The sequence below is a fragment of the Grampus griseus genome (genome assembly GCF_964374135.1).
Source record: "Grampus griseus genome assembly, chromosome: 5".
Taxonomy (NCBI): Eukaryota; Metazoa; Chordata; class Mammalia; order Artiodactyla; family Delphinidae; genus Grampus; species Grampus griseus.
In genome coordinates this window covers 18,775,242-18,792,080 of record NC_138998.1, presented here as the reverse complement: position 1 = coordinate 18,792,080, position 16,839 = coordinate 18,775,242, and the positions used below count along the sequence as shown (strand labels likewise).

Below are 16,839 nucleotides of genomic sequence, written 5' to 3'. Positions count from 1 at the left end.
ACAGTAGGTCCTTGTTGTTTACCTGTTTTATATATAGTAGTGTGTATATGTTAATCCCAAACTACTAATTTATATCCTGCCCCTCTCCCCCCACACAGTATTTCCTTTGGTAACCATAAGTTTGTTTTCTATGTCTGTGAGTCTATTTCTGTTTTGTAACTAAGTTCATTTGTATCATTTTTTTATATTCCACATATAAGTGATATCATAAGATATTTGTCTTTGTCTGACTTACTTCACTTAATATGATAATCTGTAGGTCCATCCATGTTGCTGCAAATTGCATTATTTTGTTTTTTATGGCTGAGTAATATTCCATTGTGTGTATGTATGTGTGTGTGTGTATATATATATATATATATATATATACACACACACACACACACACCCCATATCTTCTTTATCCATTCATTTGTCGATGGACATTTAGGTTGCTTCTGTGTCTTGGCTATTGTATTGATAAATAGTGCTACTTTGAACATTGGGGTGCATGTATCTTTTCAAGTTAGAGTTTTCTCCAGATATATACCCAGGGGTGGGATTGTAGGATTATATGGTAACTGTATTTTTAGTTTTTTAAGGAACCTCTGTACTGCACCAATTTACATTCCCATCAACAATGTAGGATGGTACCTTTTTATCCACACCATCTCCAGCATTTTTTATTTGTAGACTTTTTTTCTTTTTTTTTTGCAGTACGCGGGCCTCTCAACTGCTGTGGCCTCTTCTGCTGCGGAGCACAGGTTCCAGACACGCAGGCCCAGCAGCCATGGCCCACGGGCCCAGCCACTCCGCGGCATGTGGGATCCTCCCAGACCGGGGCACGACCCCGTGTCCCCTGCATCGGCAGGCGGACTCCCAACCACTGCACCACCAGGGAAGCCCTATTTATAGACTTTTTAACGATGGCCATTCTGACTGATGTGAGGAGATACCTCATTATAGTTTTGATTTGCATGACTCTAATTATTAGTGATACTGAGCATCTTTTCATGTGTCCATTGGCCATCCGTATGTCTTTGGAGAAATGTCTATTTAGGTCTTTTGCCCATTTTTTGATTGGGTTTTTTTTTTGATATTAAGCTGTATGAGCTGTTTGTATATTTTGGAAATTAATCCCTTGTTGGTAGCAGGAATTTTACTCTTTATATAATGCATTTCTTTAGTTTTTAGTGTTTATCCATAAAAGGGCTGCTTGTTTCCTGTGTTTTTATTGTGTGTGTGTATATGCATGTGCCTGCATAGGAGGGAGTGTTCTTGCTGGGGTGGGCGAAGCAGCAAGATTTTAGAATCTAAAAATAGATTCTGTTTTTTTTTTCCTGGATCTTTGCTATGGTCTAAATGTTTGTGTGCCCCCAAAATTCATATGTTGAAAGCCTAATGCCCAAGGTGATAGTGTTAGGTGGTGGGGCCTTTGGGAAGTGATTGGGTCATGAGGGTGGAGCCCTGGTGAATGGAATTAGTGCCCTGATAAAAGAGGCTCCTGGAGAAGTAGCTTGTCCCTTCTGCCATGTGAAGGTATAATAAGTCTGCAACCTGGAAAAGGACCCTAACCCAACCATGTTGGCACCCTGACCTCAGGCTAACAGCCTCCAGAACTAGGAAAATAAATTTCTGTTACTTATAAGCTACTCAGTGTGGTATTTTGTTACAGCAGCCCGAATGGCCTAAGACAATCACTGACAAAACAATAATCAGTAATTCCTCCCCTCCCCCAGAAGCACAGAAAGACACTGTTCTGCCTGATTGACTCTTTGAAATTATATTAGTTATATGGGGTTTTTTTGTGGGGGGGGGATGCTTTTTCCTGTACCAGGTACTTCCTAGAATAAAAGTTAATGTTTTCTATTAAGAAAGAAATTATATTTTAAATGTCTTTTGTTAAGTCACAACTACTCTCTTACACATGTCAGTTTTAGGAATATTAATTACACTGCATCAAATTGGTGTCAATTTGTATTAGTGTAGAGACTACTGGTGCTGTTATCAGTACCAGCTGTCAGAAGATAAGCAGTATCCCACACCACTTAGCAGTAAAAAAAATTCCTATTTGGAGGTAGAGAAGGAAGAATCAGGGCAGCAAATTCAAAAAAGCTTCAGTTGGGGGGAAGTATTGATATATAGGCAAAGTAGTACATCTTAATTATATTTGTGATATATACCTTCTAGAATTACTAAGTGGATATTTACCTTCATTTGGTAGAACGGTGTAAGTAGTTTCCATTCCAGCATGAATGTGGTCAGTCACATGGCAGTGGAGTAACCAGATTCCAGGTGTTTTTGGAGACATTTCTAAGGTTTGGTATGTCCCAGGGAAAATGTCAAAGACATCAGAACTATAAATGCCCCTGTGCTTAATTAGAAAAATATAATGTTTATTATATGTGAGAGTTCATTTCATTGGCCAGCTCAGGGATATTAGAAAATGGATAAATCCGTTAAAAAAAGAAAGAGACCCTGCACATTGCTATGTCTAATACAAACAATGAGGTAGTGGTCTTTGCTAAACCCTTTGCACTGTGGGCTATTAAATGCGTGTGAAGGAAAGATACGATGAAAGTGAATTCATCAGTCAGGAACATCTGACTCTGGTTTGCCTTTTTTTTTTTTTTTTTTTTTTGCGGTATGGGGGCCTCTCACTGTTGTGGCCTCTCCTGGTGCGGAGCACAGGCTCCGGACACGCAGGCTCACGGGCCCAGCCACTCCGCAGCATGTGGGATCCTCCCGGACCGGGGCACGAGCCCGTGTCCTCTGCATCGGTAGGCCGACTCTCAACCACTGCGCCACCAGGGAAGGCCTGGTTTGCCTTTTTATCAGAGCACTTGAGTTACACAAAGGAATTTAGCTGTGGCCTCATTTCAGTCTTAAATCTCACTCTTGCCGAACCTACCCTAGATGAGCTTGTCTGTTAAACTTTAAGGTTGGTAGGTAATGAAGGGAGCAGGAAAGGAGGCCAATGGAGAAGCCCAAACCAGGGGCAGTTCAGGTAGAGTCTTGACAGAGTATTTGGGCGGTATTTCGGCAGGGATGGAATTGAAAGTCTGCTAATAAGTCAAACAAAAAGCGAGAATAAAATGGTTCTGCAGTGTGCTTTGTGGTAGCTTCTGAATTTTCTGTGTTAACGTGAAGGTGAGACAAAAGCAATTCCAAAAGGGTTATTGATTCCTGCTGAAATCAGCACTGGGTGAGAAGTCAAAGTAGGATTGAGATCTAGGGACCAATCAGTTGCTTGACACCAATCTTGTGCCGATCTTGTTCACTTCAGGCTATTTGAGATCCAGAACTTAGAAGAGGCAAAGGTTATAATAAAGTCTTGTCTCTACTCTCTAATCCATCATTACGTGAACATTCCTACCCTCTCTGCTGACAATTCTGTTCAAAGGCCTTGCCCAGGAAAATGTGAGCAGAACTCCAAGAAAATCCAGTAAAAACGAAATCTAAGGGAGAGCCCAAGGTGTAAAAAGGTTCGTAATGGTGACTGAAATTGCTGTGTGTCACACTCTGAAAATAATTTAGTTGTCTCTCTCTTTTTTTTTTATTGGAGTATAATTGCTTTACAATGTTGTGTTAGTTTCTGCTGTACAACGAAGTCAATCAGCTATATGTATACCTGTATCCCCTCCCTCTTGGACCTCCCTCCCATCCCCCACCCCCATCCCACCCATCTAGGTCATCACAGAGCACCGAGCTGAGCTCCCTGTGCTATATATATTTGACATAAATGCAGTACCATGTGTAAAATATTGTCTCTTAAAACCTTAAACTTTTCATAAGTCTCTCTGAGGAAATATTTTCTTCATTTGCTTTAAAACATTTTCCAATAGAGCAGGAATAATGACCATGGTTGGCCCTTACCTGGTATTGGAAGCTGTGGCCATGGAAATGTACCGAGTGCAAGTCTATTTCATTGCCCATTCCCATCAGATACCAGTTGACTTCATCTCCCACATGCATTGTGAGGCCTTGTAAGTTCCCAAACATTCTTCCATTAATAGCTGGGGAAGACACATGAGTTTTTATTACCTTCCAGGATATTTTAAACCAACAGCTATTTCACAGAAAATAGGTTTATTAGGTTAATATATGGGATCTTTTTGAGATAATAGAACTTATTTCACTACAGATAGGGGAAATGGGTACTTTAAGGTCAATAATATCACACTACTTTTATAGTCACTTAGCACCAAAAGACTTATTCCTAATTTTGCATTTAAAAGGGATTGAGACTTTGGAACTGGGAGAGAAGTTAATGGATGATTTCAAATGTAGTCCCCTTTTTGCTTTGAACAGAATTCTACCTCACATGTGAAGTGTGGCAGAAGTGGTTTATTATAAAACAAATGAATAGTTTCCATAGTATTTGAAAGAAGAAAAGGGAAAAAATAGGTTTTAGAATAATGTATCATACCATGCATTTTATTGCTTTCTATGAATTCATCATTGGCTTTGTCTACTTTCTCAGGGTGATCAGAGTATGTTTTGATGTTGTCATCTAAGTACCAAGATTCATTCTCATCAAAAACAAGAAACAGAAGGGAAAATTCCAGTTTCTTTTTGGGATTGAATACTTGCAAGTAATGTTTCCGACAAACAATCAGTGGGCCAATTAATCCACTAAAGAGATCCTGAAAACAAGCAAAAACTTAGTCATCCTTTTGATATAGGTCGGGATTTCAGAGAACTGGGACCTTATCCCCCATGACCTCAGGAACTTTGGAGGGACTGATTTAGGTAGTAGACTTTGCCCAATGTGGTTCTGTCAAGTCAGTAACTTTCCACTTGGAGTAGTTAAATTGGAACAATGTCGAATTTGTGTGGGTGATGCTCAAGTAACAGAAATGTGTTGCAGAGGCCAAATATTGGCTCAGCTAATGAGCAGCAGTTGAAAAGAGCCCCAAGTGAACAGTGCTGGTTTGCTTATGGAATCATAAGCCAGGGACTATGCCAGTCACTAAAAATCCAGAGATGAATCAAACAAAGACCCTACCTCCTACTAGGGACAATAGATGAATGGAAGAAATGAACCACTTGCTGCGATGGAGGTACAAAAAAGTGCCAGTGAACACAGGGAACACCACAGTGGACTTAAATCTACAAGAACTTTGGTTTGACTGGGCATCAGTAATGGCAGATTAGATCTTGAATGGCCTTTGAGCTGTATTATGTTCTGGAATTTTAGATTTTGTCTTGTGGGTCATAAGTAGTCCTTGAAATATTGAACATGGAATGGCAGTATATGCATTTTAGACCAGTGATCCTGGTGGTAGAGTGAAGGAAGGTTTGGATGGGGAAGAGACTGGAGACTAGGAGGCCACTGCAGTAGTTGAGGCAAATTACTAGCACCTGATCTGTGGAGATAGAAGGAATGGACTGAGCTCTGTATAGGTGGGTGAATTGCCTGGGTGAGCCAGGGGTAAGAATTAGATACTCTATATCCAGGGTTCTAGCTTGAACAAATGACTAGGTTTGGTACTTGTGCTATTTATCACAACTGGGAATACAGGAGGAGGTGGAGGGAGATCTCAGTTTCCATTGTAGACTTGCTGAGTTTCTGTGCCTGTGGGACATGCTGGTAGAAGTGTTCAATAGGCAGGTATATAGACAGGTCTGGAACTCAGGAGAGAGATTTGGACTAGAGGTTTAATTCTACAAAAGAGTCTTGGTACATGCTCTGATTTATAGTTGTTGAGTGCTTTTTTGGCTTTGAAGTATTTAATCAAACAGCAGCTGTAGCTGTGCTGTGATTTACTGCTGAGATCAGCATTTTTATTATGTGATAATAGAGCTCTGAAATCATGTACCTCAGTTCTTTAGTATGTATTTTCATATCAAAAGGGAAATAGAATACCATTATTAATACTTAATCCTGTGGTACCCATAATCAGCAGTTACAGAGTTGATACATTTATAACTATATTCTTAAACAAACCAAAAAAACCCCAAAAACCCAAAGTGAATTTCAGAGCAGCTTACTTTCCTATAATTTTAACATAAAATTGGACCACAGGAAAACTCTTAACCTCATCTTCCTTCAACTGTGTGTCTATTTTGGGAATTTGCACAAAACACAAATGATTTAGAGTTTACCTTAACCCGATCCACAGTTGAATAGTAAGCCCATGGAATACAAGGAGAATCTTCTATTCCAGCTCCAGATCTTTCTGGGATTTTCCATATGTAAGTGCGAGTTTCACCTAAATTAATCAAGTGTTAATGTATCTGGTTATATTTGGTATGTATTTGATGTATGTATGTCAAATTGTTATCAAAGCCTTGATAACCAAAGACCCAGAAACTGGAAATGTCACAGTAATTAGTTTTAAAAAGCAGCAGTACTCAAAGTTGTTTTCAAGAATTTAGTTTTACTAGAAGGAAACATAATAACCTCCATTATTTCAGAGATGATGAAAGTCAGGAGCACACAAGATATTTGCTCTATGTTATAAAGCTAATAAATAGCAAAAGTACAACAGATCACAGGCATCCCAGTGCTCAGGCCTGTGACCATCCATTACTATTTGTTTCTTCTCAGAAAACAGGCAGAAGTTTCATTGTCTTCAATGATGAAAGGAATATTAAAAAGGAAAATTGTTACACCTCTGACCTAAAGGATAATGAAGCCAACAATTAAAACATAATTTTCTCTAAGTAAATTTTGTCTGAATTTGGAAAAAAAAAAGAATTTAGTTTTAAGACCAACTGTAAGACACACTTTTATATATTCTTTTTCAGTTATAAATTAACTAGCCATGAAACACAGGCCACGCTACAAAGCCAGGAGGTGGCAATTCAGTATCACAATTTGAAGAAACTTCACAATAGATCTTTCCTTAGACTTAGTTTGAAGTCTGCTTCTCTAATACACTTTTTTCTTTTCAACTCTTAAGCGATTTTCCCCCAGTGCTAGCTGCTTCCCCGCTGCCTTCTTTGTGTCTGTGTTTCTGGACTATCCTGTGTAATTCCTACAGCTTCACCACTGCCTGCCTGTTTTCCTTTTTCACCATTATCCTCAGTGATTTCACAGTTCCTGGCAAGGAACCATTAGACCGCTTGATCTCATGGGTCACTGACCTGTCAGTGACCTCTCTTGTCCGCCCCATTCTGTCATACCATACACTGTTCTGTCACAACTCTGTCACATACAGGACACGACCACACCCTGGACCTTCACACTTTCAAGTAGCTCCACCCTCCTATCTTCCTAAGGTCTTTACCTTCTTCCACTTGCCCTGGGCTTCTCTCCAGCCTGATCTTTGCTGCCAGTCACCTCACGGCATCCTGTACAACTACTCACAAGACCTTGACTTTCAGCCATGGCCACTCACTGTCTATTTATGCAGACCTCACCATCATATATTCCAGCTGTCGGAGTTTAATTAGCTAGAATTTGACAAATTCCTTTACGAGGGAATCAAGCAGGACTTGAGGGACGGTCTCGGGATATGGTAGACTTTTTCCTTTTTCCTCAAGTCCTCCATCTTACCCGCCCCTGTGTCCTCACCCTTTTTGTAAACAGAATGTTTCACTGAAAATTTAAAGAGTAGATTCATCACCTGAACATTTTGTCTCTTCATCTAAACTCCTATTGTCTCTTCTCCATTCCCCGCCCCAACCTGCTCTGCCATCAGTGTTTGATGCCCAAGCCCTGGGCTTGTCCTTGACTCTTGCCCTAACAGCCAACCTTTCAGCAGGTCCTTTTAGCACCACCTTTAAAATGGAACCAGAATACAGTTCACCACTTCAGCTGCTTCTACCCTGGTACAAGTCTTACTAATTCTTTACCCAGATTATTGCGATAGTCCCCTAACTGAGCCTTGATTTCTGCCCTTGTCCCCTACGGTCACTTTTTCACACACCAACCCCCGGGCTGCGGGCCGGTACCTGTCCGCGGCCTGTTAGGAACTGGGCCGCACAGCAGGAGGTGGGCAGCGGGCAAGCAAGTGAAGCTTCATCTGCCGCCCCCCATCGCTCCCCACTGCTCACATTACCCCCTGAACAGTCCCCCTCCACCGCCCCACTGTCTGTGGAAAAATCATCTTCCACGAAACCGGTCCCCGGTGCCAAAAAAGCTGGGGACTGCCGCTTTAAAAAGTGTTCATCGGATCATCACTGTCCAGCTCAAACTCTCACATGGGATTTCAGAATGAAATGTAAGGTCGTAACCATGGCCTCTGATGTCCCCCTCCCTCCTACCGCATCCGGCTCCCTGACCTGCCTAGATCTCATCTCCTCACATTGTGCCCCCGTTTGCTCTGCTCTGGCCTTTGGCCATTCCTCAGACACACCAAGTCCACTTCCATCTCAGGACCTAGAATGCTCTCCCTCTACAACTCCCTGAGGCTCATTACTACTCATCATTTAGGTGTCTTCACCAGTGGCACCTCAAAGAAGCCCTCTTGACCAACCCCCTACCTAAAATAACACCCTTTTGCTTACTTTCTCTCATCTGCCTTAATCTTTGTCATAGCACTTTCTACAATTTGATATTATATCTATATTTATTTACTGTTTATCTTGGAAGAATGTGAGGGTAATGAAGCCAGGGCCTTTTATTTCTATTCCCTTATACTGACAAGACCAACTCTCTAGAGTAATTTATTTTTTCTCACTTGATATACTTTGAGAACTGCTAAATTACTGAGAAATGGTCCTTTCCTGGAAGCCAACTTTCCAACGAATAGAAGAAAAATATAGCTTTTATTAAAGAAAATACACATTTATGTATTTAATCTATTGCACTTATTACTCTGTATTAATTAAAGAGACATTTACTGAGTTCCTAGTCCATGCCAGATATTGGGCTAGATTCGAGGGATTTGAAATTCTAAGTGGCAGCATCTGCCCTTAGGACCCTGTCTTTGGATACAGGCATGGAAACTTTCAGCCACATGATAGATGCTGTCTGGGATGTGTTCTAGCTGAGCCTGGGGAGATCATCTCTGCTGACTCAACCTTGAGTATGTGAGCGTGTTCAGTACCATCAGATTTTGTTCTTTACAGTTCTGTGGGTTTTTTTTTTTTTTTTGGTATGTGCATGTAGGCATATATCACACAGCCGCATCTCTGTGTGTGCCCTCTCAACCACCTGCTTCTTCACTCTCTCTAGACGCACTCACGTGGATAACAGGTGTTTGTGGAAAGGCTGTAACGTCTATTAAAATGTACCCCTCCCCACACTGTGAATACCTGGTGCGGTTGGAGTCACTGTAGAACTCTCCGTTTTCACCCCATGGGCGTGTATTGAGTAGGACCTTGTGGCCATGTTTTTAAAGATAATATTAACTTTGTCTCCAACATCTGCATGAAGTTGTGGACCTGGCAAGAGTGAAAAGGAAGACTGGCTTATATAGCTATCAGATTGGAAGCTCTAACTCAGTAATAAAAGCAAAGATCAGGTAACTTTTTTTATCGTTAAGGATGTGGTCTTTGTCGTGTCCCCCCTGCCGCCTCGCTTCATGCTGTAGTACTCTTGGATCGATACCCGGTCCCAGAGGATTCAGGATAAAAACACTGGTTATGGCTGTCTCTAAAGATGGAGACTATGGGTGCATCTCTCATCAAGAGTCCTAGGGGAGGTTCTGGCCTGAAAGTTCTAGACCTTCCTGTGAATTAAGGACAGTACTGCCTTTGAAAGGATGGGTGGGGCTACCCGACCCGTTCCTACCCTCTAGCCAATTTTAGCTTGTCTCCTGCCTGAGAGAATTTCTGTGACCCAAAAACAATGCCACTCTCCCTTGGGTGTCTTACTCCAGGAATGGAGGATAAGAAAGCCCCAGGGAATTCTGTTAGTGTAGGAACACAGTGGGCTTGGGAATGGCTTCCCCTTCACTTGATGATTTTAAAGAAAATTCCCAAGACCAGTGTTGGTGGAGTTCTTAGACATTCTGTCTTAAAGTGATTCCTGAAAAATTGAAGTCAACTTTTCCCCAGCCTTGTGCACCATAAAACTTTTCCCTTTTCCTTATTTCCTTGTTTATATGTATACTTCTTCTTAAAGTTGATCATTTACATCTTAATTTTAAAAGTAAATAGCTATGATTTTTTGGGGGGGGAGTAGTAGAATAACAGGGAGAACTTGGTTAAGAATTTCAGTAGAAAGTAATTTCTAGCAATTTCATCAAAAATAAAGGCATCAATTTGATAAACACCAAATATATATAATTGCATTAGTACATGGGATATTATACATTGTTTCTGATAGAAGTAAGTAATATTTTCTTATGCCATATTTTTAGAAAATATAGGCTTCTCATTTTATTAAATAGATTTTGTTTTTCATTTTTATTTGAATAATGTTAATAAATGAACCAAGAAAATGAAGCCCATAGACATGGACTGACTCTCACTGCATGGATTACCACATCACCAACCCACACCCGATGAACTGGAGCTAGGGCAGTACCTAGAATTCCCAGGTGTTCTTCTTCAGGTTTTCTCTCCCCAGGAACTTGGAATGTGCTGTCAGTGAATCGCCGATACACAACTTTCTTGTACTTTGAGCCTATGTAAAATTCTTCCTTATCTAAAAATGCATTTGAAAGACTTAAAACACATACACACACACACACACACACACACACGACTAAGGTTAGTATTTGTCTTAAGGAAAGTGGAAGTTAAGTTTTAAATTTTGAACAAAAATATATTTTTATTTAATTATGCTAGTTTTTAATATCACTGTCCCATTTGAGCAAGAAAGAATAAGACTTTATCAATAGACAGGTGTTGTAGAAATTGTACCTAGCTAGGAGTGGAGTCATCGGAGTCCTGGCCCTGACTCTGTCACTAGCTAAAATGATGTCTAGCTGGTCATTGCCTGTCAGAGCCTTAGTTTCTTCATCCCTAAAATGAGGTATTCAAGGGGATTCCCTGGCAGTCCAGTGGTTAGGACGCTGCATTTTCACTGTGAGGGCCCAGGTTCAATCCCTGGTCGGGGAACTAAGATCCTGCAAACCACGCAGCATGACAAAAAAAAAAAAAAAAAAAAAAAAAAAAAAATGAGGTATTCGATGAGGTCATCTCTAAGTTTTCTATATGGCTCTAAAATGTTATGAGTCCAGATTTCATCAATGAAGTGTTCTCTGCTTACTGCAGTATTTCTGGTCTATAGGAACAGAAATGGCCTTTTTATCCAGCCATTCCCTGATCTAAAGCTTTCATTGACTCCTAACAGCTCTGCATACTTTTAACAGTTCTATCCCAATCATTGAAATAAACTTTTACTCCCTTACAGCACAAATCACACTCACCATGGCTGTCAAACTGACCAGCTAACCACCTGCCTTGCTGTAGGTTACCAGTCATGTTGTGCACTCCAGATCTGAACATAAGCCTACCCTGATCTCTCAAATCATATCCCCAAAGGGTTAGTGCATAATGGGAGATGGGAGAGGGGAGAGTGCTTGGCAAAGTATAAAAGAGCTACACCTGGAAGTGTCAGGTGATGCTGCACTAAATGTATTGTTTCTGAAGCTCCAATAACCATCCTTTACTTATATTTGTTCACTGACCTCACTTTTACATTTCCACAGCATACATGTTATTGGTGGTTTTTGAAGCATATTATCCTGTAAGTTCTTAGAGAGCAGAGACCATATCTGCTGTAGTGCCCTCAAGAATTTAAAATATTCTTCCATATATAATAAATAGTTTTAAGAATGTGAAATAACTGATTACTAGACTCATAATGAAATATCTGGACTAAAGATAAGCAACAAATAGTTGGTAAAGAAAATTATTTTAGCTCTGAATGTAGGCATTAATTTTGGTTTTAGTTTGAAAATCTGACAAGGGCACATGAGTATGAGAAGAGAGTCTAATAGAAAACAATAAGATGAGTAACTGCAAAGAATCAAATGAGATCAATGAAAATTTTCCTGTGAGAAAATTGAGAGAAGCAGAAATGAATGAGGAGGGTCCCTAGGAAGAATTTTGTTGTTGTTTTTGTTGTTATTGTTTAATGCAACTGTTCGTTGGTTTTTAATTTAGCATAATTCTTACTACTGAAAGAGAAAGCTAAAAAAAATTGGGAATCGGAATCTGGAGAATTACTTTAGTTCTTGTAAATGATGCAGCTCCTTTTCCCATTTCCTACTTGGGGAATAATCCCATTCCACCTCCACCGCTGCGATGTAGTAGGTCCTTTCTCCCAGGTAGTGGTATGAATTCTCAGATGGCTGCCTGCACTGGTTCACAGTGTATTTTTGTTTCATGCCACCTGTGTAGTGGTCAGTTGTGAGGCACTCAACATCAAAAGTCCCTGGAATGGTAAATAAAAAGGCAGTTCACCTCCTCCGAGTATTTTTACCCACCTTTCCCTATCAGTCATCAGCCCCTTTCCCTTCCCTATTTTTCTTCATAGTACTTATAACCACTTGATATACGCATTAATATACTTGCTTGTTGTCTGTCTCCCTGCATTAGAATTTCATCTCCATGAAAGCAGATACTTGATATATCTCTTTTGCTCACTGTTGTATTTACATTTGCCTAATAAAGGAAAGGTGACACTGAACATGTCCTGCGTTTCAGTGGCATCTTATGAACCAAATAAAACCTGAGGCAAGTTAGCATATTTTCATGTTTTGGTTAAAATTCTTTTTTGTTTTAGTGTGTTTTACTCATTCAGAGACAGTTCTGTCAGTGTCTCTGAATTTGCATGGCTAGAGTTCTAATATAGCCTATTCAATTGTAGACAACTAATAAGCCAACACTACATCTAGGGGACAAAAAGTTTAGATGCAAAGCCTTTGTGGGAGTCATTCCCTTTCTAGTCTGATTTGCCAGCTATCTTTAAAGGCCCATAATTGAAAAGGAGACCATCTTGAGGATTTGACTAGGTTGAAATGGGAGAAACCTCAGTACACTTTTGTCACTCCCTTCCCTCCCCCCAACAAACAGGAAATGGACCTCTCTGGCATATACTTAGCTGACAATAGCCCAGACATATCTTCCAAGGGAAGGAAGAGTAGTTGGGAGGCTTGGAGAAGGGATGAGCTTATCCTCCAACACTGAATTTTAAACTGAAACCACACGAATCGATCCAACAGAAACTTGTCTTGACTTTAAAGGAATATACCTTCCGTGTCAGGCTGCATGAAGAGCCTCAGACTTGTTTGAGGGAAGAGGTTTGCTGTGTCTCTCCTTTCTCCTCTTGACAGATAAGTGTTTCCTGAAAAGTATATCCCGTGTACATCAACCTCATTTCCAGCACTGAATAAATACCACACAACTGAATCTCCTTGGCACATGTTGAGACCAGGCTGATTCCCGTACATGAATCCATTCATGGCTGTAAAGGTTGGGAAATGATATTTTGAAAGTGGTTTAATCTTACGTCCTACTTCATGACAACCTCCCAGACTTTCCAGAGCCAACTGGGTTTATTTAATTTTTAAAAGACCCATTCAGGCCTGCCCACCCCTTTATGTCTCAGGAGTGTCTCTGCAACTCCTTGCTGTACCCAGCACTTCCAGGCAGGCCTGGGCTGAAAGACGTAGAGCTGAATGCAGGGTTCTTGAAGTTCTGGGCCCTGGGAATCTCACTGTTCCTCCCAGCGAGTCACTTCTCAGTTCTCTCAAGGGCCGTATTTGTGAGCACCAAAATGGGTGGATAATAACAGCTCTTCCAGGGCACTGTAGGCTGGGAATGTGTTTGTTGCTCTAGATGGAAAATTCTCTGATTCATCTTGAATAACAGGGAAGAGTATATGCAGGAAGTTTCCTCTCACTGCTCTTTTTTTATTTTATAACTCTACCATCCAGTTTGATAGATCCTTTTATTTATTTATTTATTTTTGGTTGCGTTGGGTCTTCGTTGCTGCGCATGGGCTTTAGTTGCAACGAGCGGGGGCTACTCTTTGTTGCAGTGCGCGGGTTTCTCATTGCAGTGGCTTCTCTTGTTGTGGACCATGGGCTGTAGGCGTGCAGGCTTCAGCAGTTGTGGCACGCGGGCTCAGTAGTTGTGGCTCACGGGCTCTAGAGCACAGGCTCAGTAGTTGTGGCACACGGGCTTAGCTGCTCTGTGGCATGTGGGATTCTCCCGGACCAGGCCTCGAACCCATGTCCCCTGCATTGGCAGTCAGATTCTTAACCACTGCACCACCAGGGAAGTCCCTCACTGCTATTTTTAATAGATAATATTCTTGACTCCTCCAAAATCAAAAGAAGTATTTTAAAGATTGTGGGTGGTGTAACTATTATCAATTCAATTTAAAAAACAACATCAGTTTGTAATACAACTTTACTTTTTTTCCTTCTAGTTATAGTGATTTTCATATGTTGTCCATTAGTGGCGTGGACATTATGATCAATCAGCTTGCTATCTCTAAACTCTAACTGTATTTTATTTATTTTTTTTAAAATTTTATTTCTTAACAGCTTTATTGAAATACAATTCACATACCATATAAGTCAACCATTTGTTTATTTATTTTTGGCAATGCCCTCGGCATGTGAGATCTTAGTTCGCCTGCCAGGGATTGAACCTGTGCCCTCTGCAGTGGAAGCATGGAGTCTTAACCACTGGACCGCCAGGGAAGTCCCTCTAACTGTATTTTAGAATTACACTAGAAGTTAATCTGATGCTGTTTCAATTAAATAAAAGTCTCTGGAGGTTGTCCTGAGGATTTAAAAAATAGTTTTAATAGTTTGTTAAAATTCCTAGGGGATTCTTACATGTAGTCAAGGATGAGAATCATTGAAGTTCTTGACAGCAGAGATCATAAAAGGAGCCTGTCATTATTAAGCCATAGATGAGAAAAGCATCTAATCCAATTGCTCTCAAATTTAAGCATAAATCAGAACAACCTGGAGGATATGTTAAACAGATTTCTAGCCCCACACCCAAAGTTTCTGATTCAGTAGGTCAGGGATGGAGCCCAAGAACTTGCATTCCTAACAAGTACCTGGGTGATGCTGAGGTGGCTGACCCAGGGACCACATTTTAAGGACCATGCATCTAATTGGCATATATTATATGTTTTATTATTTTGAATTAAGTGAAACGAAGATTCAATTGACTTACATGTTAAATAATCAACAGTACTACCCTTAGAGCACTATGGTATTTAATCATTTATTGAAAATTAATCAATGGGCAAAGCTATTAGTATTTTGGTTTAATTAAAAGCATTACAGGGCTTCCCTGGTGGCGCAGTGGTTGAGAGTCCGCCTGCCAATGCAGGGGACATGGGTTCGTGCCCCAGTCTGGGAAGATCCCACATGCCGCGGAGCAGCTGGGCCCGTGAGCGATGGCCGCTGAGCCTGCGTGTCCGGAGCCTGTGCTCTGCAACGGGAGAGGCCACAACAGTGAGAGGCCCGCATACAGCAAAAAAAAAAAAAAAAAAGCATTACATGTGCAGCACTGAAATAACTTGATATTGGTGGATGATACAGTACTTACAGTGCATCTTATTAGATTCCTGAAAGTCTTCATTTTCCTTATCCACCTGATCAGGTGCTGTTGTAAACATTCTAATATTATCATCCAGGAGTAAACTCTCATTCTCATCAAACACTGTAGGAAACAAATAGAACTCCTTGTCTACATCCTTCTGTAAATCAAAACAAGAACAGTGAGGTGAAGACAGAATAAGTAAAGCAGAAAGACTTCCATATATACAATACTATTTATGCACAAACATGCTAAAGGAAGGACAAGAACTGAAGTTTCCATTCCTGTTTGAGAATGGAGCTCACAATATACTCCTGTTGACCACCAGAATTTTGATTGGTATCTGCGTAGTAGATTTTTGGCTCAACACAATAATCTAAGCCTCTCTCTGCACTTAAAAGTTCTGACTCTCCTCTCCCTACCTTTCTGCCAGCTCTGCCAGTTTCACTTGAACCCACCCCCAAATTGTTAAAATGGGGCATTTAATTGTTAAAATGGGGCAGGGGTTTTGTGCTTGTGCTAGAAATTAGGGAAGGTGCTATTCACAGTCATGAAAGCTCAAAGAATTCCTGTAAAGCAGAGCACGTGGAAGCAGATACATCTTAAGTGCAGAAATAGCCTGCAAGTGAATTGGAACAAGAATTCACACACAGATTGGTTCAAGATGGCGGAGTAGAAGGACGTGCTCTCACTCCCTCTTGCGAGAGCACCAGAATCACAACTAGCTGCTGAACAATCATCAACAGGAAGACACTGGAACTCACCAAAAAAGATACCCCACAACCAAAGGTAAAGGAGAAGCCACAGTGAGACGGTAGGAGAGGCGCGACCACAATAAAATCAAATCCCGTAACTGGTGGGTGGGTGACTCACAAACTGGAGAACACTTATGCCACAGAAGTCCACACACTGGAGTGAAGGTTCTGAGCCCCACGTCAGGCTTCCGAACCTGGGGGTCTGGCAAAGGGAGGAGGAATGCCTAAAATCAGACTTTGAATGCTAGTGGGATTTGATTACAGGACTTCGACAGGACTGGGGGAAACAAAGACTCCACTCTTAGAGGGCACACACAAAGTAGTGTGCGCATCGGGACCCAGGGGAAGGAGCAGTGTCCCCATAGGAGACTGAACCAGACATACCTGCTAGTGCTGGAGGGTCTCCTGCAGAGGCGTGTGGTGGCTGTGTCTCACCGTGAGGACAAGGACACTGGCAGCAAAAGTTCTGGGAAGTACTCCTTGGTGTGAGCCCTCCCAGAGTCTGCCATTAACCCCACCAAAGAACCCAGGTAGGCTCCAGTGTTGGGTCACCTCAGGCCAAACAATCAACAGGGAGGGAACCCGGCCCCACCCATCAGCAGTCAAGCAGATTAAAGTTTTACTGAGCTCTACCCACCAGAGCAACACCCAGCTCTACCCACCACCAGTCCCTCCCATCAGGAAACTTGCT

At 41.2% G+C, this 16,839-nt stretch overlaps 1 protein-coding gene across 4 annotated transcripts in view; it reads right to left on the bottom strand.

Annotated features, from left to right (window-relative positions):
• The window catches only part of CP (ceruloplasmin), a 73,755-nt gene that overhangs the window by 14,184 nt on the left and 42,732 nt on the right, over nucleotides 1-16,839 (bottom strand). For 3 of the 4 annotated variants that reach the window (XM_082654061.1, XM_082654058.1, XM_082654059.1), the window contains exons 10-18: nucleotides 15,403-15,553; nucleotides 13,079-13,291; nucleotides 12,052-12,259; nucleotides 10,403-10,542; nucleotides 9,187-9,315; nucleotides 6,088-6,194; nucleotides 4,409-4,625; nucleotides 3,856-3,995; nucleotides 2,191-2,353 (exon numbers count right to left, since the gene is read on the bottom strand). In XM_082654061.1, the coding sequence (XP_082510187.1) occupies nucleotides 2,191-2,353; nucleotides 3,856-3,995; nucleotides 4,409-4,625; nucleotides 6,088-6,194; nucleotides 9,187-9,315; nucleotides 10,403-10,542; nucleotides 12,052-12,259; nucleotides 13,079-13,291; nucleotides 15,403-15,553 (1,468 nt within the window). Of the gene's footprint in view, nucleotides 1-2,190; nucleotides 2,354-3,855; nucleotides 3,996-4,408; nucleotides 4,626-6,087; nucleotides 6,195-6,376; nucleotides 6,605-9,186; nucleotides 9,316-10,402; nucleotides 10,543-12,051; nucleotides 12,260-13,078; nucleotides 13,292-15,402; nucleotides 15,554-16,839 lie in introns of those variants that run through there. The other variant, XM_082654060.1, reaches the window with a different exon arrangement.